This window comes from Engraulis encrasicolus, chromosome 3 (assembly GCF_034702125.1).
Source record: "Engraulis encrasicolus isolate BLACKSEA-1 chromosome 3, IST_EnEncr_1.0, whole genome shotgun sequence".
NCBI classification, from domain to species: Eukaryota; Metazoa; Chordata; class Actinopteri; order Clupeiformes; family Engraulidae; genus Engraulis; species Engraulis encrasicolus.
In genome coordinates this window covers 32,436,688-32,460,478 of record NC_085859.1, presented here as the reverse complement: position 1 = coordinate 32,460,478, position 23,791 = coordinate 32,436,688, and the positions used below count along the sequence as shown (strand labels likewise).

The window sequence follows — 23,791 nt, the reverse complement described above, 5'->3', positions numbered from 1 at the left end:
AACCTCTAAAATTCTCACACAGTGTCCCTTTAACAGATTACAACATAGCCATTGTAAGTTTGGTGACAGTAAGGTTATAACATAGTCTCTGCACTAAGGGGTTAAACTGTTCCTTGCCAATTAATGTATGTAGAAACTTGTTAATGTTTTTGTTCTAGAAAATAGCTGGATTAGGATTAGATCCCAAACTGCAGTATTTCGGAAGGTCGCTGGATGCCAGTGGAGATCTGAATGATGATTCAGTGCCAGATGTATCAGTCGGGGCACTAGGGAAGGTGGTGCAGCTCTGGTGAGTATTAATGTTATGTAAGACTATGGTATGCTGTGGCAAAGTTATCACACTGCAAATCGCAGAGAGTTGTCAGGCCCCTGAGATGAAATAAATTAATGATGAAAAATGCATCATGGCCCTGCCATGGCCAATCGGTAGGGCACTCGTCTGCCATGCAGCTGACCCGGGTTTGATTCCCAGCCCTGGTCATTTGCCGACCTCCCCCCATTTGCTTCCTGTCCACCTCTCAAACTGTCCTGTCAAATAAAGTTGTAATAGACCAAAAAAATTAAACTGAAAAAAGGAAAATGCATCGTACAAGCCTTGTAAAAAATGATTGCAGACAACTGTTTTCCAAGAGTCTTTATCTTGGTCATTGATAGTTGGATGGCGGACAGTGGACTGTCCATAGATGGAATGCATCTTCTGGGTCGTGTATATAATGTTTTATAAAACTTCAGTGACAGTGGTGGGCAAGTATCTGTTGAAAATAATGGGGGAAACATTTTTTTACAGGTCAAGAGGAGTGGCAAGGGTATCTACAACAGCTGTTTTCATGCCTGACAAAATCAACATACTCGGGGTGAAATGCGATGTCAGTGGGAGGAAGGTCATATGTGTGGACGTTCACGTATGCTTCGCTGCCTTCTTCAGGCCTAAAACCCCTGTTGGGCCTTTAGGTGATATGACTTTGCTGAAATGAACACAAGTATTTCCAGACTGAGATATCGTTATTTTAGTATAATGTTATCAGATTCATAGACATAAAATGCATATACAAAGTATAATGTATTATTTTTTTGATGACAGTCTATGTTTCTGTTTTAACACTTTTCTATGGCCAAGATAATCTTTCAGAGCTCAAGTTTCTGTTTTCTATTTTAAAAGTGCACTGTGTAATATTTTTAAAAGTTTCTTTCCAAACTTCTTGTTGCTCATTCAAAATGCCTACTCTGACCACTATCTTACACAGTGCACTTTTAAGAAGTAAGCAAATTCAAAAGACTGCAGATTCATCACATCTCATACCGTAAGGTCACTGATTCTTGAAAGTTTGGCAAAAACATGTCCCAGCAGTAAAATACTAATTCTGTTGAAAATCAACTACATTTTCACGAACAAAATTAATTCAGGTAATGGCCAAGGGGTCTGGTACACAAATACACAGTTGTTTGAAATATTTAAGTGTAATTTTATTACTTTTCATGGCTATAAACCTGTCCACACCCTGTAAAAACGCCTGTCCCAAGGACTGGCATCATCATTTCAATTGACTTAAAATACAAATATCACTAACAGAATTGAACAATATCACATTGATGTGGAAGACCATATTAAGTGGTTCTACAGATGTGCACATAGTGCATGTAAAACAATATTTACTATTATTTTCTGATTGCTCAAAATGTGTCCAGCATATTGGTCACCACCGTCAGATTTTTTCTAAAAGACAATAAAATCAGGTATGCACAAGGTCATTTTCATTACTTAGGATCCCTTTTCAAACCTTTAGGTCTACTGCATACTTCAAGTGAAAAGAGAAGTCCGCGACACTGCTTGTCTATTTATGATTTAATCGAGCAACGTTTCGACCTTCAGGTCTTCATCAGGCATTTGCCTGATGAAGACCTGAAGGTCGAAACGTTGCTCGATTAAATCATAAATAGACAAGCAGTGTCGCGGACTTCTCTTTTCACTTGGATTTACTCTCATTGTCCTGCACCTGGCCCATCGGGTGGGATGTGCACACATCTACTTCTCTGAACTACTGCATACTTCACCATCACTGAAGCTCCTCTAAGTTTACTATTTTGTCCTCAATTTGTTAATTTGTTTGGACACTGGTACTGTCCCAACCATAAACTGTCAACACCGTCGGATGTTTTAATATTACATTAATGTTAATTAATATATACTTTCTCAGAAAAGGTATGAAGCACCCAAGAAACAGAGCGAAAATGAAATGGCTAATGTGAACAAACAATGTATAATATGTAAAAGAGTGTTTTTTTGTCTCACACCGTCAGATGTCACCACCGTCAGACTTTGTTCCGCTCATCATCTTGTTCCATATTTTACTAAATTGTGCTGGTTAATGAAACATTACTAGGCATGTTAGTAATAATTGTGATCCAAAATGATACTCTAGCCACCACTGAGGTGCATTTGGAGTTTTTTTTGTCAGAAAACCTGACGGTGGTGACATCTGATGGAGTTCACCAAAAAACACATGTTTTACATGTTTTTGACATGTTTTAGGAATATGCATACAATAAGTATCTACAGTTATGTTGAATTGTTAAAGTAATTCACTTTACCACAGTAAACATATGTTTTTACTTCTAATTCTGTCTGCCGCTGTTGACAAAAGAAGAAAGAGCCCATTTTATGAAAAATGTTAAACATGGGGAGCTTGGGCAATACATTCACTGCACAGCCAAGACCTACATCTATGATAATACACCTCTATATTTTGGATTTGAACAACTTAAAACCTGTTTTTGCCACATTTTCAAGAACCAGTGGCCTACTTCCTAGAGAATCTATCTAACTAATGAAGAAAAAACACATGTACAAACATACTGTGCACACACAAACATAAAGTGTTTATGCAAGATGCCATTGACTTGAGAGGGCTATTTATTTTGCTAAATGCAGGTACAAATTAGGCCACTTTCACCACTCTCAGATTACTGTCACCACTGTCAGTTCTTAAGTCACCACCGTAAGAAGGAGTTTTGGACATTTTAAATGAATGTGCTTACAACATTTTCCTAAGGAGTTGTTGAATTATCAAAGTAATAGCCAATTTAAGCCTACAGGAATATTTGTGAAATTACAAAAAAATGTTTGTTCTATTTAGGCATTAAGTAAGCATCGTATGACGGTACATATTTTAAAATTAGAACACATGAAACAGTATTAAAATAGAACAAAAGTGAATTTTCAACATTTAAAGGCATATGTGTGAACCAAAAAATACACATAATCACTTAAAAACTCCAGATACATATGCAACCAAGTCAATACAATTTTAATTACTTTTAATTGTGTCTGACGGTGTTGACAAAAAACAAGGTGTGATCAGAGAAAAGCCTGATTTCTGATAACAATACAAAATGGGGAGATTGGCCTTGTGCATTTCTGAAAAGCCAAAACCTTAGTCAACAAGGATATACCATATAATTTTGTAATTCACTTAGTTTTTTCTGTCAACATTACAACCTGTTTTAGCCACTTTCTCAAGAATCAGTGAGGTATCATTGTAATCTGCACTACCAGCTTCTATGGTTAACTCAATGTCCCCGGTACTTGCGGTCTGTTTTCTTTTAGCTAGCCACACATTTTATTGTCAGTGCCTTGAGACTGTGCCATACGGTGAATAATAAAATCAATTTATTGTATTGATGTACATTCCTGGTAATGAGCAGTTTTACATAGTAGTGGTTATATGTTTCTGAATTCTGTTTCTTTGACAGAGTTGGCCTACAACCTCACTGTTGATGCAGACCTGCAGTCGTCCCATGTGTCCTCTCGTGGATTATTTCAGCAGAACCATGAGAGGCACTGGAGTGGAACCGTCCAGCTTGTGGATCGACCTGTGTGTAAACACTACCCACTCTATGTTCAGGTGAGATGGTGAGATGATTCAGGTGACACTTCTTGCCAAAGCAGTTTTGAAGGAGAATTGCCCATCAATCGCCCACTAATAATCCATCACATAAGGAAAAGATCAACAGACACCACATGCAAACACTCCAATGGGCCAACTAACTAACCAACGTAAAGTCACTGTACTCTACATTTATTGGGGGTAAAGTGGTGCATCGCACTATTGCACCATACCATGTAATGGGGCCCATGGGAAACAAGGCATGAGTATGCTTCCTGTCATGATCTATCCCATCCATACTAAAGGAAAGAAACATAAAAATGTACAGTATACTTACATTAAGATTTTGTTCTCTCCACATAGCACAATTTTTGAAATGGTGTTTTGAAACTGTGTAGACTGTAATATAGAGCCATAAACAGTGTTTTACTCTACAGGAAGGGGCAGACTTTGTGAATCCGCTGGGGCTAAGGTTGGACATTGGTCTTCAGAAACCAGACGCAAACCCTGTGCTGGATCTGTACTCCACTCGAGCATGGGCATTCTCTGTAAGACTCCCTCGTGTGCCTCTTTCTCCCACAAGGCCATTCAGAATGGAATCCGTTCAGCATATGAACCTTTTAGTTTTCAGGAGAATGTCGTCCAATTTCAACATGCCGTTGTATTGTTCACGCTACCATTGATTTGTCAGCGCCTCAAGAGGTGCCATTTTTAGATGCGTCCTAGCATCTCTATAAGAGGGTATGTCCATCCGTCGGTCGGTCTGTCCGTCCGTCCGTCTGAAACGCATTCTCTCAATTGTAATTCCCTCCTGCGTCCACAAGGTGGCAGCGGCAGAGTTTTTGGCCTGGAGCCCTAAGGGCCCCTCTGCATAGACGGACGCATCTTTTTTCGCCCTTCGGACTTCTTGTTCAGTTCCTTCTGAGATCCTGTCAGCTAACTGGGGGCATGGGTTACTGCTGTGTTGTAATGTGTCTGCAGACGTTGCATAACTTATGGGGATGATATTAGGAGCTTGTTATGATGTTTCCAACACTATGTAAAGCAAAGCATGCTCCCATTTGGCTGAACAAAAAAAGATGCATGTTTGGTTCCTGACAAGTCAAAGGACATTATGGCATGTTGAAATTGACAGGAATTTTCCATTAAACATTAGCCTTCTAATGAGTTATATGCATGTGATCACACAAGTAGTGGTAGTGCTTCAATATGAAATGGGATTTTTTTTTAATGAATATATTTGTTGAGGAATTTCACCATTACCAGTCTATGCAATCATAAGGTGTTGATTATTCTTCATTTTCTTGGATTTTGGAATTTATTTTTGTGTCAGGTCCCCTTCTCCAAAGACTGTGGTTCTGATAATGTGTGTTTGACGGACCTTGTGCTCAGTGTCAAGAAGGGAAAAGAAGTACCCAGGTACGATGCCACTTAACAAAACTAATAGACATGGGCACAAAATGGACACAAAAACCTAATCTCATGGGCGTGTGTCGGGAGAGACCGACTGTCTTCTTGATCTCACAAATATTCCAATTTCCGTACACAAGTCACAATTTATTGATTTATTTGTATGCGGAGTAGTAATATGCTTTATATGCTGAGTAGTAAAAATGCTTTCATTTCCTTTTTATTTTCTAGTTCATCTCCAATGCTTGTGAGCTTTAAGAACAGAAGACTGTCCTTTGATGTTGTGGTAAAGAACACAAAGGAGAATGCTTACAACACCCAGATATTGATGACATACTCCAAAAATCTCTTCTATGCATCAGTCACAGCCCCAGTGAGTTGTTACTGTCAGAAACTTCTATGAGAAGACTGATTTTTATTTTTTTTATTTCAACAGTACATCAACGACAAAGGGGTAGCAAACTGCATTGTTATCTGAGCAAATACAATGTCATTGAAATGAACTGAATTAAATCTGAAACAAAGCAAAATTTAAACAAACCTTTATTACACCCCTCACTGCTTGCTATTGCTGTATTTTGTTTTCAGAGTGATGGAACTTATGTGAAGTGCTCCTCTATAACAGATTCGCTATCCCTGGCTTGTAAAGTGGCATATCCTGCTCTGGAGACAAACAAACAGGTAGGTTTGTAGGTTTTTAATTCTGCAGTTGTGTCTGTAGGACTGTACGCATGTGCTAAAGATGGAAGGAGGGGATTCTGTGGCACAGCGTGCTAAGCACTGGTGCATAGATGAGCTTGCTTGCCAATGGGGTCTTTTCCAACCTCCCACCCTGTCCCCAGGATTTCCTGTCCATCTCTTTGTCTCTCATGTCATAATAAAGGCAAAAACCACTAAACAACTGTGGGAGGAAAAAATTATGAATACATTGTCTTTTGTTTTAAAGGCGGCATTTTCTGTCCACTTTGATTTCAACCTCGCCAACCTGCAAAGCAAAGCACAGGTGTCTTTTGTGGCCCAGAGGTGAGAAAATAACCAACTTTATCTTATCAGTATTCACACTAGCACAGTAAAATGTACATCTTTGACTTGGCAGCTGGCCTTGGTCCTGGAATGATTGATGTGGAGATAGTGCCCACCTTATCATCCATGGTTACAAAGGTGGCGTGATTACTATTTGGGTAGCAGTTGGCAGCCTAACAGGAACTCGCAGAGCAGAAATCCTGTGGTAGCACGAAAAACGTTGAAATGTGGCGGGGTTAGTGGGTGTGGTAATAAGATGGATAGAATGGGTAGCGTTAGATGCGGAATATACGTATACAAAAAATATTTTATTGCACATTGCAAGTATTACTTATATGTTATGTTATATTGTAAAGGGTCTTTGAGGGCTTAGGGCCGGAATATGCTTGCTGCATTTTGTGAAAAAACGTGTTGCTATGTGTATTTTATATGACAATTTTTGCGCAGGGTAGGTCACCTGACAAAGGGAGTCTAGACAGACGACAGGTAGACACGTGCATACGGTGCCATATTGACACAACCGGGAAGGGGCAATCTTCTGAACGTTCATGTTGGGGTTGGGGTCGTGTCAATTGTGGAAAATAATTGTGGACAAAGGGGTCAGCTGTCCTGGGCCCAGGGAGAGTAGGGGCCAGATTTGGGTCCTCATTACATTATATGTATTGGGTGGGTGGCCCTTTCAGATGACTTTGTCCTGGGCCCACCCAAAGCTGTCAGCAGCCCTGCACTTGGCGGCACGGGGTTGCTTTCCTAATTTAAGGCACTCAGTAAGCTTGTGGTGTAGTGCTTGAAAATGCTTGAAATTTGTGTCAAGTCAAACTCAGTAATCCAAATAATATAAATACATTGTTCAGGTACATCAACAATCTGAGGGAGTGAGATTTGAAATGGGATTTGCCATTTGACACCGTAAAATGTATTGAAATGCAGGAAATTGCATCTTAAAAATGCAAAATTCTCTGGGGGAGGACCCCCACACCCCCTTCCCGCGACCTATTAAAGGTGCTGGAAAACTACGATTTTGGTGCTTGAAGGTGCTTGAAAAGTGCTTGAATTTGTTCATGAAAAAGGTGTGGGAACCCTGTAATAATCTGTCGTGCACATTTGTCCTGTACATCTCCATCTTTCTCTGCCACAGTGATGGCAAAGAGAATCGTCCAGCAGACAATGTTGTCAACATCACAATCCCAGTTCGTTATGATTCTGAGCTCATCTTAACCAAGTGAGTGTTAGAAATTAACAACATATTTTTGACTTTCAGTTCATTTTCTTATGTGAAATGAGTTACGACTGTTGGTATTGTTATGGAGACTCAATGCTGTTTTGTCTCTTCCTTTCCATAGAGCAACAAGTATGAACTTCTATGTTGTTGAAGCCGTTCCACCCAAATCTATCATTAAAAGCTTTGACGACATTGGACCAGAGTTCAACTTAAGCGTGAAAGTATGTATGTCCCAGAAGCTGATATTTATCCACAGATTTAATCTATCAGCAAGATTCTCATCATTTTGAGAACAGAATAACAACATGGGGTCATCCCCAGAATCTTCTCTCATTCTCAACATAGGACACTAGCATTTTTCTGATCTCTAAAAAGTGCACTCTGTAGTGAACATATGTGCATTTTGGATTCAGAGATGGATTTTCGTTTCTATTTCAGGTTTCTACTGTGAACGTTCCCATGGGTCTGACCTTCTTGAGCATATCGTTACCCATGAGCACCAAAGGAGGGAATCCCCTGTTGTACCTGACCACCCTCACTACCCAACTAGTAAGGACTACACCACGACACGGGAGTGAAGAGAGAGTGTGTCAGCATAAAAATAATGAAAATAAACAAAAAAGTGGTGTCTATAAAGTGTATCTATAACTATTTTTGAAATATGGGGTTACGTCTGTGTTATATAATTTTGGCCATAAAACTAAGTAATTACCGTGTAATCGGCATTTCATAACTTTTTTGGTTAACAACAATTACAGCTAACTATCAAAATCAGTGAATTGCTCTGCCAGCCCCAATTGTAATTAATTCTGCTCAGTTTTCTGATGGTACTTGATCTGATCGTATATCTGCAGACCCGGTCTGTACTGTGCGAGGCCAAAGACCTGATCAACCCTCTACAGATTGGGACAAAGCCTCACAAGGCCTCTTTTAAGAAGGAGAGCCTCAGAAGGATCAAAAACTTGGTGAGTCTCCATCTACTGTATCTATGTCCTCTAGGCCTACATTTGTCACATTCAATGTTTTGCTTCTGCTGAGAGGGACTAGAAGTGCACAGTAAAATATACAGTATTAATTCAACTTTTAGAGAGGGGACTTAACATCTTCTCGATTGTGTTTGGTCTAAGGGTACCCTCAGAGTGTTGAATTAACACTGCATATTTACTGTGTAGCAATATTAGCTTTATTTTCCCAGTATGGGCAATTGTTTTGCAGGATTAGAACACACAACAAATACACACATACTTATAGCTCCACAAAACATTTCAAGACTACAACATGAGTGCATGCATTGACTCAAAAGGTGTGTCCAAACTTTTGGCCTGTACTGTACTGTGCATGGAATTTGGATATGGGTATGGAATTGTAAAACTACTTTCTGTAGTGTTTTATTTGACTGGGTCTTGATTTTGCATGGCTAATCTCAATTTCTTTTGTATCTTGCATAGGATTGCAAGAGCGCAAAATGTTCAGTAATAAAATGTGTGATGAAGGACATGACTGAGAAGAGTAACTTTTTTGTGAACATCACAGCAAGGATTTGGAACGGGACCTTTGCATCTGTGAGAGACATTCACCACTTCTACACCTGAATTCAGTTCAATCAGGGGTGGGGAACCTATGTCACGAGGGCCGTTTGGGGCTCCTGATGCTGTTTTATCCGGCCCCCTATGTATTTTAATGTAATTCAGCTTCATATGAAATATGACATATTTTGTACAAATTTTGTACAAATACATTTGCAATACAGTTAAGCTATATTCAGGGCACCTTCATAATGTGGGGTCTGTTTTAAAGGTGGTTGCCTTCAATATATGCCTTCAGTGCAGGGGGACAGTGATTTGTGTTCATAGTACGGCCCTCGTTTACGTCCCCTACGTTTACGGCCCCTCAAATGAAAAAGGTTCCCCACCCCTGAATTAAATAAATGTAAGTATGTCAGGAGGAGCCCATTCCTTCTTAACTGTTGTTTCGTTTGTCCCCTTTGTAATGGACTCGTCCTCCCAGTCTACCTTCCAGACCTTGGAACTGAGATTGGCTACTGAGATTGAGACCTCCCAGCCAGATCTGCTCATTATCGGCCTAAAAGAAGCAATGGTGAAGTTTGTATCTTACACTGATCTCACATCTTCTTTCACTTGGAATGGTGTTTTGTGCATGGTGCTCTCTGTGTCTGTGTCTGTGTCTGTGTCTCTCTCTCTCTCTCTCTCTCTCTCTCTCTCTCTCTCTCTCTCTCTCTCTCTCTCTCTCTCTCTCTCTCTCTCTCTCTCTCTCACACACACACACACAGTGACTCGCATTATCAGATAGACTGACTTGGCCCTGCATTCAGCCTCATCCTTCCATTCTCTCTTTCTGTCACTTTCCTCAAGTTCCTCCTCTTCTGTCTTTCTTAAATGTCGCCCCTATCCTGACCCCTCCCGTAACCCATTTCATTCATTAGTACACCCCCAGTAAGTCATTGAATTCTCCTTTACCTCACCCGCTCTCAGATTCTGCTATATAGTACACTCCATTGACTGGAAAAGTGGTCTGCTTAGATGCAAAGAATTAATGTGTCCTTGAAAGGTCACAGGCCTGTAAAGGGAGGCAAATACTCTCTCTCTCTCTCTCTCTCTCTCTCTCTCTCTCTCTCTCTCTCTCTCTCTCTCTCTCTCTCTCTCTCTCTCTCTCTCTCTCTCTCTCACACACACACACACACACACACACACACACACACACACACACACACACTTACACTTTCAGCTGTGCTTTATATGTCCGCTGTATGTGTCCAGGTGGATGTGACCATCAGTAAGCCAGGAGAGACTGCTGATGTGCCAGTGGGTGTCATAGTGGGAAGTGTCATCGGAGGGCTGCTCCTGTTTGCCCTTGTAGTGGGGCTGCTATGGAAGGTGTGTTTTGTTTATTTTTTTCAAATTTCTCTGCAGGCTATAATTGTATTAATATATTTCCGGGGACCGCTATAAACCCCTGCTTTTTCCGGGGTATTATAGATTGAAATTCTGCACTTACATGTAAGCCTGTTTCAAGCGGTCAAGACTACCAAGTCTCATAATAAGTTACGTTTTGGGTTCTATATATTATGAAACCAAATTTTGCTGTGGTAATTTAACACGTAGCATGATTTCATGTCTACTAAGATGGCGAGCTTTAAGTTGACACTGTATGTGTGGTGGCTGTCGGACAACTTTTTTTAACAGACATGGGATTCTATGATAACATTGTTATAATAACGTTGTTATCTGTGTATTTTTTGTCAGTTTGGCTTTTTCAAACGGAAATACAAGCAGCTCCAGAAGGAAGCAGAGGGGGAGCAGGAGGCCGAAGAGGAAGGACTGTAAAAAGAAGCACAGGATTTGCACATGCAGCCAAGTGACACTAGGGAGCGCTGTCTCTCTGTCTATCTATGTGATTACAGGAAGTCACATCAGTCAAAGAATAACCTATTAGAGTAAGATACTTCAAGCCTGTACTTTTCCCGTATTCATGTGACGTGAGGTGAGCACCCCTTTAGGAGGCCTTCAGTTAGGAGACCTTTGGAGACTTTAGGTTGAGAGTAAATGGAGTTCCCTTACCGCTATAGATGGCGGTAGTGCAAATCGTATGCAAGTCTTCACCTAACGCCACAGAAAGAGAAGAAGGAGGGAACAATGCCCCCTTAGGAGACCGAACTTGAGCACACCCCTTTTCATTGGGCAGGCGGGGTTTGGAGTATCTTACTCCAATAGACAATTCTTTGGCAAGGTGCTACTGCAAATGTCCGTAAAGATTCTCATTCATCCATGTCATGCGTACAATTCTTTGGGTGTCCTGCATATGAATCCTGAACTATAAGAGCAATGTCAAGGGAAAAATCATGGTAGTGAATTGAGCTGCACTTGTGACAAGGAAACGTGCTAGAGGCACTGGATTTTATTTTTTTTGATCCTGTGGATTTACTTGATTGAGTGTGTTTAAATCAACTGTTTCATATTTCCCCTTCACAACATTCTAGACCTACTTTATCTGAATGACATGAATATGTTATAGATTGAAAATCACTGTGTAGGCCTATAGGCAGCTCAACAAACTTTATGGAATTGCTAACAGATCTAACAGATTGCTAAGAGTGGACCACACTTTGAAAAAATACTGGCTTAAGGGGCCCCATTTTCTCAGGTCAAATAAAAAATACACCAACTCTAATATTTGATGGCATACGTTATTGCATGGACTTGACATAGAGGACAGGAAAGCTTTCATTAACTACGTATACATACCTGTGTTACTTTAAGGTATGTAATTTTGGTTGTGGGGGGGCGTCAAAATGTTTGCTGCCTATTCACAAATTTGAGCTTTTTCATGAATATTTTCAAAGCAATAAAGTGATGTTTACTGGTATGGCCAAGTACAGTACTTTTGCAGCCAAAGGCGTGGGAATCCAATTAAAGGTGTAATTTCCCCAGTCAAAATGAATACATATGAATTGGTGGTGGTGTTAAATATTCATGAAAAGATAACATTTCTGAATGGGCAGCATGAATTATGAAAAATAAACTACTAAATAAATGACATAATCTACCTTTATGATACTACAATAAAGGTAATACTGTACTGGCTGCATATGTCCAGCAGATGTCAGTGTAGTAGCATGAATCTCAGAGCCCACGATATAACACACTACATCTCAGCAGGTGTAAAGAGATGGACACATAATGATTGTGTCACGAATCTGCTATTGTACTCGATGAACTAATGTGACCTCACTTGTGTGTCAAGCTTAGAATTCTCTGTAGGCCTATTGGTCAGCATGCCAGTCTAACCATAGAGATGCATTGCTTTTGGCATCCACTTGTTTGGTAACAGGATGTGTTGATGTGACCTGGCCACGCAATCCATAACATCTGAAATACATGAATACACGAATGAAATACATACATTGAATGGACAATTTACAAATGATGGAATAAAAACACAGTAATGGTCCTCATAATGTCTTCAGACTGACAGTATTGTAATCGACAAATGAAGAAAAGTGTGTTCAACAGAAGCGAGAATAATTCATACACAATGGTGAAATTTTGTAATCAAAAGCTACGATTATACAACTGCATAGTTACAATACCCAATAGGCCTACCATCCAAAGATGTATGAAGTATTGGTTTATATACTATGAACATGTAATGTGCAACTGCGGAATTGTGGGCGTTTTCATCCGAGGGCCACATAAAAAAAGTATAAAGTCCTACAAGGGCTGTTTTATGAACACAAACCAGGATTTCTCCATGCACTTTAGTTAGGGCTATATTGAAGGTGGCCACCTTTACAACAGACCCCACCTTCACTAGGTCCCCTGAAAAGATCGCTTAATTGTGCTGCAAATGTCATTTCAAAGATTTCTTTACAAAATGTGTCATATTTCATGTTTACTGCATAACATTAAAATTATATAGGGGGCGGATAAGACGGCCTCAAGAGAGGCAGGTTCTCCACCCCTGCTCAAGGCCTTCAGTGCAAGGACTTTGGCAGACATGAGGGGTCTACCAAAATGCTTATCGACAGAGGGCGCCCCCACCCCTGTCTAGACGAGTGCCTATAAGTGATTCGGAAATAGGGATAGGATATATTTAATAGACTGCCCGAGGCCAGAACGGAACCCAAACAACTGTCTGCGCTAATATTAGCTGTGCGTGACCGTGGGCTACTCGGGGCGATTGTTGTCTTTTTCGAATCTTAAGAAAACTTTACGAAAAAAAACTATATATTTAATATAGATTACAATAGTAAAGACGTAATGGCAATTGCCCACTGGATAGAATGGACACAGGCCTTATAATAATCATCATCATTATTATTATTATTATTATTATTATTATTATTATTATTATTATTATTATTATTATTATTATTACATGCGCATACACAGAGGACTGGGAAGGTTTGTGAGAAAGAACATGACTGTATGTGTATGAAGTACCCTAGGAATCTTGTTATGGTGTATTTTTACAGTTATAGACGGGTGGCCAACATTTTCTCTATTCCCTTCACAGCGTATGTTGTGCAACGGTGAGTTTTAGGCTAATTATATCAACTTTTGGAGTCCTTCATACACATATCCTTCCCGTTGCCATCGTCTATTTTCAACCTTCACAGCTTGCTTGACAAACACCATGGCTCCATTCCATAGCTCTTTAACTTGGCACACTTGACGCATGATTTCCATAGTCTCCCTTGACGCACACGAAATGCGCACGCTCGCTCGCCACGCGCACGCATGCACACACACACACACACACACACACACACACACACACACACACACACACACACACACACGCTCCAACACACACACACACACACACACACACACACACACACACACACACACACAGGCATACTCTCACACACACACGCTCCAACACACACACACACACACACACACACACACACACACACACACACACACACACACACACACACACACACACACACACACACACACAATCTGAGAATCGCCCATGGACGACGTTGTTTCCCACAAGCTTTTGGAGAAAGTTCGTACTAGAGATTGGCAACATGTCACCTGATGGGGATAGAAAGAACTTCCAACAAACTCTTTCTCTCCACCCCCACTGAGGAGAAGACCGCCCACCGCAGACAGTTGGCCCGAGACCCCTTCTAGACTTAAAAAGAGGTTGCATTCAGAGACAGACATTCATTCAGCACCGACAACCGTCTAAGTACATCATTTTCTTGTGCTGCTTGTTTTCAGCAGAACCTTACTTCGCTTTGCCTTCACCATGTTAAGGATGCTAAGGACACACCAGATCCATCCGGGAATGGTTTTAATAGTGGTCTGGCTTTGCCACTTTATTGGGGACCAGAAAGTGCAAGGTGAGTTTTTTTGCATTTATGATGTTCTCAACTTTGCAGTATTTTACACTTGGTCAACTTTGGTTTTACGCTCATTGTGTGTTGCTTGGAAATACCATATTGGTCAACTGTCATAACTTTTCCAAGTACAGTTGAATATAGGACTTGGAGAAACAGGTGCGTTCAGGGTCAGAACAAGACTTTTACAACGGACTGTGTGATTAAATTAAGTGTTTCTCAGCAACATGAATTCCAAGAGAACGCGGCATGTATTGGTCTAAAATATATATATTCCAAGAAGTTTTGAACTCCCCTTTGGCGCAGCCATCGTTGAGCTTCGTTGAACAGCTTGGACTGAGACGGCTGCAATAAGGCTTCAGACATTTTCACATGTCATTTATCTACATTAGTAGACTTCAAGAAAGAAACTTTGACGACTCATTTGCGCACGCCGTTTCTACCTGGTTAGACGAAATACATCTGTTTAAAACTCTAAAATATAATTCTGTATACCATGTTAAGCAGTTGTTTGCACTTACATTTACAACTTTTATGGAGCAGTGGGGCTGAGACATTGGTCATGTGTTTAAACACTATTACGTTATCTTTGTAAAAATGTCACAACTTAAAGTTATTGAAGAACAATTCTCTAGAACCATTTGCGTTTTAATTACCTTCTAATACACGCAAAGTTGAGTTCCGAGACATTGCGTGACTGCGCGCTTTGCTGCATGTTACTGCTCTGGCTGGATTCCTTTCCATTTCCAAATGTATCAATATGAACACATCCATGTAGGGCTGAACTCCTGTTTGTTTAAATTTACGATACAGGCAAAAATGTAATCAAGAGAAAGCCGCTTTATTTTTGAGTGCTTGTTTTTCCCCCAATCAGTTGCACATGGCGCGTCAGGGAGAAAAAAAATCTAGACTGTAGTCTAGACACCTCCAGACCTGCTTGAATAGGGGCAGTGGCCGTCATAATCTCCATGCTTCGCTGTCAAAACGACGCTGTTGTCTAATTTCCATAATTTAAAATGTATTTTTAAGTCTCCACCTCGACATCGTAATCATAAACAGTTTTTTTTCTTGAGGTACATTGTGTCAGTCGACTATTTAAGCAGTTCAGACAGACGCGTGCTAAAACAAGAGCACTCCGTTGGAAAAGCAGACAAAATAGAGAGAGGGGAGGGGGAGAGAGAGACATCTAGCTACAACTAATGCGGGCTACACGTGTTGTGTCTGGGTCACTGGCTTCAGACTTTAAAGCGACTGGTATTTTTTCACCCCCCACCCCCCTCTTTGACAGCTGGCAACTGCTGGCTGCAACAGGGGAAAAATGGACGGTGCCAGGTTCTTTACCATGCTCAAATGAGCAGAGAGGAATGCTGTAGGAGTGGGAGACTCGGAATGTCCTGGACGGAGGAGGATGTTTCCAATACCATGCTGTTCAGGTGGACCATCTTCAACGGCGGGGCACCCAACTGCATACCTTGTAAAGGTAGGTCGCCAAGACTTCGGTGATGTAATGTAATTGGAAATCCACTTTTAGCGCAATGTTCAACGGCGGTGCTTTTATTGTAACCTATTGTGATTTTTTCTTGATGTGTTTATTATTGAACTCGTTTAATGAACATGACATTGGAAGTCATGCCAATTTTTACTTCAACCATCTATTTTTTTTTTTGTAAAATGTGCAGTTTTACATGAAACATGTTTATTATATTTTATTTGTGTGAGCTGTTTGAGTTGGTTGTGGTTCATGCATTTCCGTTCGCGTCCTCGTCACGAAACGGTATGCACCAATTATTTATTTATTTATTTATTTATGTATTTTGTACAGAGACGTGCGACAATGTGGATTGTGGCCCAGGGAAGAGATGCAAGATGAACCGTCGGGGTAAGCCGCGTTGCGTCTGCGCGCCAGACTGCTCCAACGTCACCTGGAAAGGACCCGTGTGCGGCTCAGACGGCAAGACCTACCGCGACGAGTGCGCTCTGCTGAAAGCCAAGTGCAAAGGGCTGCAGGAAGTGGTGGTCCAATACCAGGGCAAATGCAAAAGTAAGTAGTTTGTCTTCTTGCCATAGAGTCCAACACAGAGAGAGGGGGATAGGAATGGGGCAAAGACTAGTGTGGCACGCAAATAACTGCCTACTTTAGAGAGAGAGAGAGAGAGAGAGAGAGAGAGAGAGAGAGAGAGAGAGAGAGAGAGAGAGAGAGAGAGCGAGAAAGAGAGAGAGAGAGAGAGAGAGCACACCAAGACACCATACACAATATGCTATTTATTGTGTGTGTGTGTGTGTGTGTGTGTGTGTGTGTGTGTGTGTGTGTGTGTGTGTGTGTGTGTGTGTGTGTGTGTCGCTGGTGTGAATCAGATATGCACTATTATCAGGACATGTACGTTTCTGGGCACTGATATGATGAATGGAGATAACCATGCTACAAATGATGATTACAACAGCAATGATGATGATGATGATGATGATTATTATTCTGTCTCTCTCCCACTTCTCAGAGACATGCCGGGACGTGCACTGCCCTGGCACCTCTAACTGTGTGGTGGACCAGACCAACAACGCCTACTGCGTGACCTGCAACCGCGTGTGCCCGGAGGTGACCAACCCGGAGCAGTACCTGTGTGGCAATGACGGCATCGTCTACGCCAGCGCCTGTCACCTGCGGAGGGCCACCTGCCTGCTGGGCCGCTCCATCGGGGTGGCCTACGAGGGGAAGTGCATCAGTAAGTTCACACTTCACCGTCCCCTCTCACATTACCTGCATGCCCCACCACCCCTCTCAACACTTGCAGAAAGGGACTCCCAGATGCAGGGCCAGGACAGCTTTTGCCTGGCCCGGGACAAAGCCATTTGAAAGGGCCCCACATCCAAAGCATACAATGTATAGAGGACCCAATTTTGCCCCCCCTCTCGCCTTAGGCCCGGGACAACTGACCCCTTTGTCCCACCCTGTCAGCTTCCCTGCCCAGATGGAATGAAAGCCCTAAATGTAACATTTTACCACCTATTGGCGCTCCATTGGGGTGGCCTAAGAGGGGAAATGCATCAGTAAGCTAACACTTAAATCACTCACTCTCACGTTACGCGCACGCAACACTCTCTACACTTGTAGTACACTTGTAGACAGGCTTCACAGATGTGTGCAAATATGTAACATTTATCACTCATTAGTGCTGGAAGAAAGCTCCATTGGGTCGCCTATATAGGGGCAGGGGCATCAGGGAGTCCACGCCGACCACCCACCCTCACCTTACCTGTGCCCCCACTCCCAGACCTCTCTACCCTAGTAGACAGGTTTCCCACATAGAGTGAAAGTCTGAAATGTAAGCATTTAACATGAAATGACAACAATCGTGAAACATACAGAATATAATAATTATATAATAGTAATAATGACAGATCATGGCAATCACAATGACAAACAAGCATACTGTACATCACAGACTTTACAATTTAAAAAAGTCTTAGTAATATTCAATTCGCAAAACCTACCAGTCTTCAACTCTCCATGTTTTTCCACTTTTGCCCGGTGCCAATTCCCACCCCTGCTTTCCCATATAGCATTTTTGTATTTATCTGTAGTGTAAGTTTACCCAGTATGTCATGTTATATGTTGTTTGTTTATCTGAATTTTGGATTATTTAAATGGGAACATGAGTGGTATGATGTTATATTTAGTGAGTGGTAGACCCAAAGTGTAACAATTCCATTTGAGAGACTTAACATTTCAAGTGTGTGCTGAAAATGTTACACAAAAACTTTTCTGCTTCACATAAAAAAAGATTTACTGCATACTTTTCTTGCCTTGGCCTTGTTAAGATTGCTGTTTGCTCAAGGAGAAATAAAGGGCATGTAAGTTATCCCTCATGTTGGCAGCACTGTTGTTCTCACACCTCCTCAGTTCACTGCGTGATTCATGTCCAAGAATGTGCATGAAAACAGCATCCATATGACAAGTCTTACCAAAAACTAAATCCAGAACTAAGGAAAGTCTTTCGAAAAGTATCACTGGAGATGAACAGTCAGTCAGCACCCCGACTTCAGGTTAGACTGGCTGATGTCCTGATGTCAGAGGGTGTCCTGTGACATCTTGCGTCACACAAACACGGCACCACAGTGCCACAGCTTAAGATGCCTGTGTCTGTTTTGTACTAGGTGTCAGTATCGCAACGAACAGGCCTTCTTAGGTTTTTTCCACATCAACTTCTAAACTCCACACACAACTCACACTCTTCTCTCTCTCTCTCTCTCTCTCTCTCTCTCTCTCTCTCTCTCTCTCTCTCGTCACAGAGGCAAAGTCGTGCGAGGACATCCAGTGCCGGGTGGGCAAGAAATGTCTGTGGGACGCACGTCTGGGCCGTGGCCGGTGCGCGCTGTGCGACGAGGTGTGTCCGGACAGCCGCTCAGAGGAGGCGGTGTGCGCCAGCGACAACACCACCTACCCCAGCGAGTGTGCCATGAAGCAGGCCGCCTGCGCGCAGGGCTCCCTCCTGGAGGTTAAGCACTCAGGATCTTGCAACTGTAAGTAACTCTTGTGGCGCCCCAAAACTCCCTCCCCAATCCCATACCCCAAACTACAAACAACCAGCTCCCCTTCTGCTTCTAGCAAAAAGACAATTTTCAAATGTCTGCCCTTATGCCCTACCACAGCAGCTGCTACCCAGCTTCCCATACCCCCCCATACCAATCCGCTGCCCCCCAATCCAATCCTTGCTGCTTACAACCTCCTCCTCCGTCCGCATCCCGCCCCCCTCCCTCCTGCCCCCCCAACCCCAGCCTCCTGTCCGCCCATGTGACTGTACAGCCTAAACCTCTCCGAAATAACACGGTCCATGCTCAACCCATGCCCAAATCCTGCTACAGCTATAGGCCAGAGGCCCAGAATGGACTGACTGATGATTGGACATACATGCATGTCCTTTAAGTTTGATTTTGCTGACTGGTTTTTGTTTTGTTTCGTTTTTTTTTGTCGCTGGCTACATTAATTTTGCATTCTTGCAAGAGGAGAGCCCATACCACGCGAGAGGATTAAAAATGTGAAAAAAAGGACTCGTCTTTAGACAGATTCGTGAAACAACTAACACAACCTATATATCTATATCTATATACATATATATGGAGACTAACTGTTTTGAAGTTGGAACAGTCGTGTTACAAAGGCATACGTTTTTGTTGTCTTGTCATTTTTCAGTAACCTGTAATATTTAACATGGGGTTGCCTGAAAGTTATCCGTTTGTTTTTAGTGTTCACTTTTATTTCGAGATGACTTCGAATTGCTAATGTCACATCGATATTGTGTTTTTAAAAATGCTTTTGGCTGTAAGCAATCATTTCAAAATGGCACTGTCGGTCGACGGCATACAAAGTGCAGCCAACGTGTATATAATCAAATATAGAGATGTCTCTATTCATCAATATGCATAAGGTGATTGTAACATTGGTGCCAAGTTAGATAGATAAAGAACACACACACACACATATATATATATACATACACGCATCAGTGGGGTGTATGTATAGATAATTATATACTATTGTATGTAACGTCATCAATACTTTATGACAAACACTACCTATTTTCTTCCAAGATGGCCAGTTGACAATGCACTGTGATCGCTAAGCCAGTTACCATCAGATATTTCCACAGTGAAGGATGGAACACATTCCAAGTTAAAAAAAAAAGAAAGAAAGAAAAGAAAAGAAAAAGAAAGACTGTCTGGAGAAACCATTTCATGCTCGCCATGAAACATCTCAATTTTAAAAAGATTGTCAGCTAACCCTAATGTCTCTCTGCCATAAGGTACAAAAGGATTCAAAGGGACCAACTTTATGATCACCTTATGGGGATTAGACATATGTGGCATATCACGTTATGCAGTGGAAAGAGAAGCTTGTAGAAGGGGTTTCTTCCAGCTTTACTCTATATAAAAAAATATATAGACACACCCACACATTGACAGATAGCAGAATTGTACATGTGACTTATGAGGGACCATATGCTTGTTTTTAAGATTTTGTTTTGATTTTGTTTGTTTGTGTGTTTGTTTGCTTTCTGTTTGCTCTGCCTGTGTGATGCTTTGTTTGTGCTTTGCCAATGTTAACTTCTCCTGTAGAGAAATACCTCAGAAGCTGTGCCACCACTTGACCAACCCCCACACCCAACCCCCCCTCCCCCAAAACCCTCCCTCTCTCTCCTCACCCACCTCACAGTAGAAGGTCAGAGGTCAAATTGCCAAGCCTTGAGCAGCCCTGTTATAGTTTATTGCATATCTGAAGCAAAGGATGAAGAGAGTATGACTGAAGAAAGTCAAAAATATCCCTAGAACTCAAAGAGGGTGATTTGAGTGTGCAGTGATATACCTCATTTCATGGTAATATGTTACCTCATTGAGGAACCTGACAATGAAAAACGGATTAATGGGGGGGGGGGGGGGAAGACTTGATCAATACTCTCCAAGTCACCACTCCAATTTTCAGGCAGCACCACTGGGCATTTCATGTTCATCTGGGTGCATAGCAGAGAACTGAATGGCTAATTGAATTAAGAATGCCAGTGCATGTTTGTTAAATGCCAAATCATATTTTATAACAAAAATCAGCAACTGCACAAAGCTTGACTGTGGCTGCCAGTTTTGTATCCAACGTTATTTGAAAAAAGACGTTTTTACTGAGATTTCTGCGCTGTTGTGTGGTCTTGACTCATGCAACAGCTACCATGTATTCTCCCATCTAGCCATCACAGAGGACCAGGATGAGGAGGAGGATGAGGACTACCAGGACTACACGTCTTACATCCATTTATCCCCCCTCCTGGATGGATAGAACAAATCAAAACTAAACAAAAGAAAGAAATATATATATAAAGTCCCATTCACCACACTCCCCTGCATTACAAAACTGCCCTTATCACCACCGATGGAACTCTTCAACTTGGGGCGAGGAAAAAAAAAATCTGTTTATACTGTACATATGTGTATGCTTATTTATTTTTTAAAAAGAAAAAAGGAAGTATACATATAGTCCAGTCTGCTAGATGTTTATTTATGCAGTGTTTTTTTCTCATTGTTTGATGTATAATTTATACAATTACAGTGTCTGGCTTACTATCAATCATGTTTTAATTTTGAGGTTTGTGAGCGACTGATTGTGTGCGAGTTTGTGTGTGCGTGAATGCGACATGTTAAATGTGCATGTGAGAGTGTGAAAGCATGTGGGTGTGCATTTTTTTGTGTGATATTTTTATTTCTTTTCCTTCTTTTTTATTATGAAGAAATATATTTGTCCAAAGAGAAGCGATGTTATTTATTGTGAGCTACCAATGTTACCATGTAAAGTATACATCATCTGCAAGCTGTAAATTGCATTCCCCATGCTGTACAAATCTGCTTATATCTGACCAGTGTCTGTCACAGATGTTTATCTAAAAAAACTCACTTTCTCTGTATCTCTCTTTCTGTCCTTCTCCCTCTCTCTGTCCCTCTCTCACACACATACACAAATGCATGTTTGCCTGTGTGTTTATTTATTGGAAACCTGTCACTCTTTAAATGTAAATAAATGTTACTTGTTTTTGTTTACAGTTCATTATAGCTGACCAAAGGGACTAACTCAATGGTTCTGCAAAACAAAAGTGGCTCTGTATGGTGTGGCTGGCAGCACATCAATATATTCATCTGAACTGACACCCTTTCATGAGAAATTGTTTAGGATTGATGTCCAACACCAGATGTCTTTCAACTGCAGTATTGTCTTTCAGTGAAACGATTAAAAAAAGTACAGAATACAGAATGATTTTCAGTCCTACTTGATGTGCCATTTTACATGTACATTGCGCTGTTTTTTTGTTTCCAATGTTCTGCTCCATATTGCTCTGGCAGGGCACACAGGAATGCTGATAGTAGCATTGAGTATTGGTATATCAGACCTATCACTTCTTTGTGTGCGTTTGTTTTGAAAATGCATTTTTGTTTTTCTTTTTTCAGACATCACAAGATAAATACAAAAAATCAGTTATAAATATATAGTTTTGTATTTTTTTATGTAAATGTCATATGTATATACAAAGTTTGATGGTATTTGTACAGATATGAAGAGTGAAAACAATAATAAAAAGAAAATCAAAGAAACCAAACGATGTTATTGCTTTTCATGAACTTCATAACTACGTCAAATTAGCTAAAATATCAAATCCAAAAGTAAAACATGTGATCTTGAGTAGATACTGCTTCACAAGTTCAATGAAACTATCAAAAATGTTCCAAAAGAGTACTAACAAAGACACCCATGACTTGTATGTCACAGCCAGGCCAGAAAGCTGAACCATTGCCTAGGGCCCCAAGCTGAAACGGCCCCCTCTAGTGATGACTGGTTATGTACAGTACTTGTACTGTATTGCAATGACAGCTTTGCGAGTGTGGCAATACCTCCCTAAATTCAATGTCCGAAAACTTCAATGGTACTGTTATAGGTCCCCAAACTCCTTGAAAAAGTCCTGCTTATATGGTTATAACACACAAACAGCAGCTGAAGCATAAATGTGAGGACATATGTGCATGGGCACCACCTGTAGTGTCACTTGCTTGGGGATGGAAGACAACCGAGTGTCGTCACACATTGAGTTCTTTCTAATAAGCGGACTCCCGTCCTCCCTTGCTCCCTGGCATTCTTGTGGCCTCGCGATGACGTCATTGATGACAGAGGTGTATTTCAATATCTCCCCCAAAAGTTTTTGTGGCTAGCCTGACAGCGGGGGGAACTTCATTGCTTTTTCCACAGAGGCCAAGCGAGAGGCCACAAGCACAGGTCAAGGACGCGAGGCCGCATAGTGGAAAGACCCTATTGACTGTCCACAAAGGTGTTCCTCCCTCCCTCCCTCACCACAAAGACTCAACTCCTGCAACTGCTTTCCAACTCTGTTTTTCTTTTACAGTCTTACAGCTCCACAGAGAGTGATGCGCTCCTTTCCAAAGCTGTCCAGCTGGTTCATGGTTTGCAGCAACTCTCCCTACTATAACCTTGTGGAGTAAGAGGTAGACGGAAGACAGTGTGAGAGCCAGACAACTGGCCTGACAGCATTGGCTGGGCCCGGGACAAAGACATCTGAAAGGGGCCCAAACCCAATCAATACAATGTAATGAGGTTCCAATTATGGGACCCCTCTCTCCCTGGGCCCGGGACAAGTGACCCATTTGTCTCCCCCCCCCCCACACCCTGTCGGCTTCCCTGGGCCTGAATATAGAGAGAGTGAGAAGAGCGAGAGGCATGGGTCCCGACACGCAGCCCCTGTGCGTGCACCCACAGAGGACTCATACTTAAGCCCCTCAATAACTTTTACTTATTCGCTCTCCCCCTTCTTCCCACTCAGCTTCGGTTAACTTTTC

General features: G+C 41.6%; 2 protein-coding genes across 4 annotated transcripts in view; both read left to right on the top strand.

Moving 5' to 3' along the window:
• Positions 1 to 11,673, top strand: part of LOC134444518 (integrin alpha-2-like) — a 32,272-nt gene extending 20,599 nt beyond the window's left edge. Inside the window, exons 15-30 of the mRNA XM_063193825.1 lie at positions 159 to 289; positions 788 to 951; positions 3,751 to 3,902; positions 4,322 to 4,432; positions 5,218 to 5,303; positions 5,526 to 5,667; positions 5,883 to 5,975; positions 6,241 to 6,317; positions 7,456 to 7,539; positions 7,661 to 7,760; positions 7,978 to 8,088; positions 8,394 to 8,504; positions 8,988 to 9,101; positions 9,547 to 9,636; positions 10,317 to 10,433; positions 10,803 to 11,673. Of these exons, the coding sequence (XP_063049895.1) occupies positions 159 to 289; positions 788 to 951; positions 3,751 to 3,902; positions 4,322 to 4,432; positions 5,218 to 5,303; positions 5,526 to 5,667; positions 5,883 to 5,975; positions 6,241 to 6,317; positions 7,456 to 7,539; positions 7,661 to 7,760; positions 7,978 to 8,088; positions 8,394 to 8,504; positions 8,988 to 9,101; positions 9,547 to 9,636; positions 10,317 to 10,433; positions 10,803 to 10,883 (1,764 nt within the window). The 3' untranslated portion in view covers positions 10,884 to 11,673. The remainder of the gene's footprint in view (positions 1 to 158; positions 290 to 787; positions 952 to 3,750; positions 3,903 to 4,321; positions 4,433 to 5,217; positions 5,304 to 5,525; positions 5,668 to 5,882; positions 5,976 to 6,240; positions 6,318 to 7,455; positions 7,540 to 7,660; positions 7,761 to 7,977; positions 8,089 to 8,393; positions 8,505 to 8,987; positions 9,102 to 9,546; positions 9,637 to 10,316; positions 10,434 to 10,802) is intronic.
• A 2,496-nt stretch (positions 11,674 to 14,169) lies between these two features.
• Positions 14,170 to 22,667, top strand: fsta (follistatin a). 3 transcript variants are annotated; one of them, XM_063195225.1, is made up of 6 exons: positions 14,170 to 14,416; positions 15,702 to 15,893; positions 16,236 to 16,454; positions 16,909 to 17,133; positions 18,701 to 18,931; positions 21,122 to 21,235. In XM_063195225.1, the coding sequence occupies exons 1-6, from the start codon at positions 14,323 to 14,325 to the stop codon at positions 21,142 to 21,144; spliced, it is 984 nt and encodes a 327-aa protein (XP_063051295.1). In that variant the 5' UTR covers positions 14,170 to 14,322; the 3' UTR covers positions 21,145 to 21,235. The 3 variants fall into 3 exon arrangements, with proteins under 3 accessions (XP_063051295.1, XP_063051294.1, XP_063051296.1); XM_063195224.1 differs by having other exon boundaries at positions 14,172 to 14,416; positions 21,145 to 22,667; XM_063195226.1 differs by having other exon boundaries at positions 14,173 to 14,416; positions 18,701 to 21,234.
• The last annotated feature ends 1,124 nt before the right edge of the window (positions 22,668 to 23,791 follow it).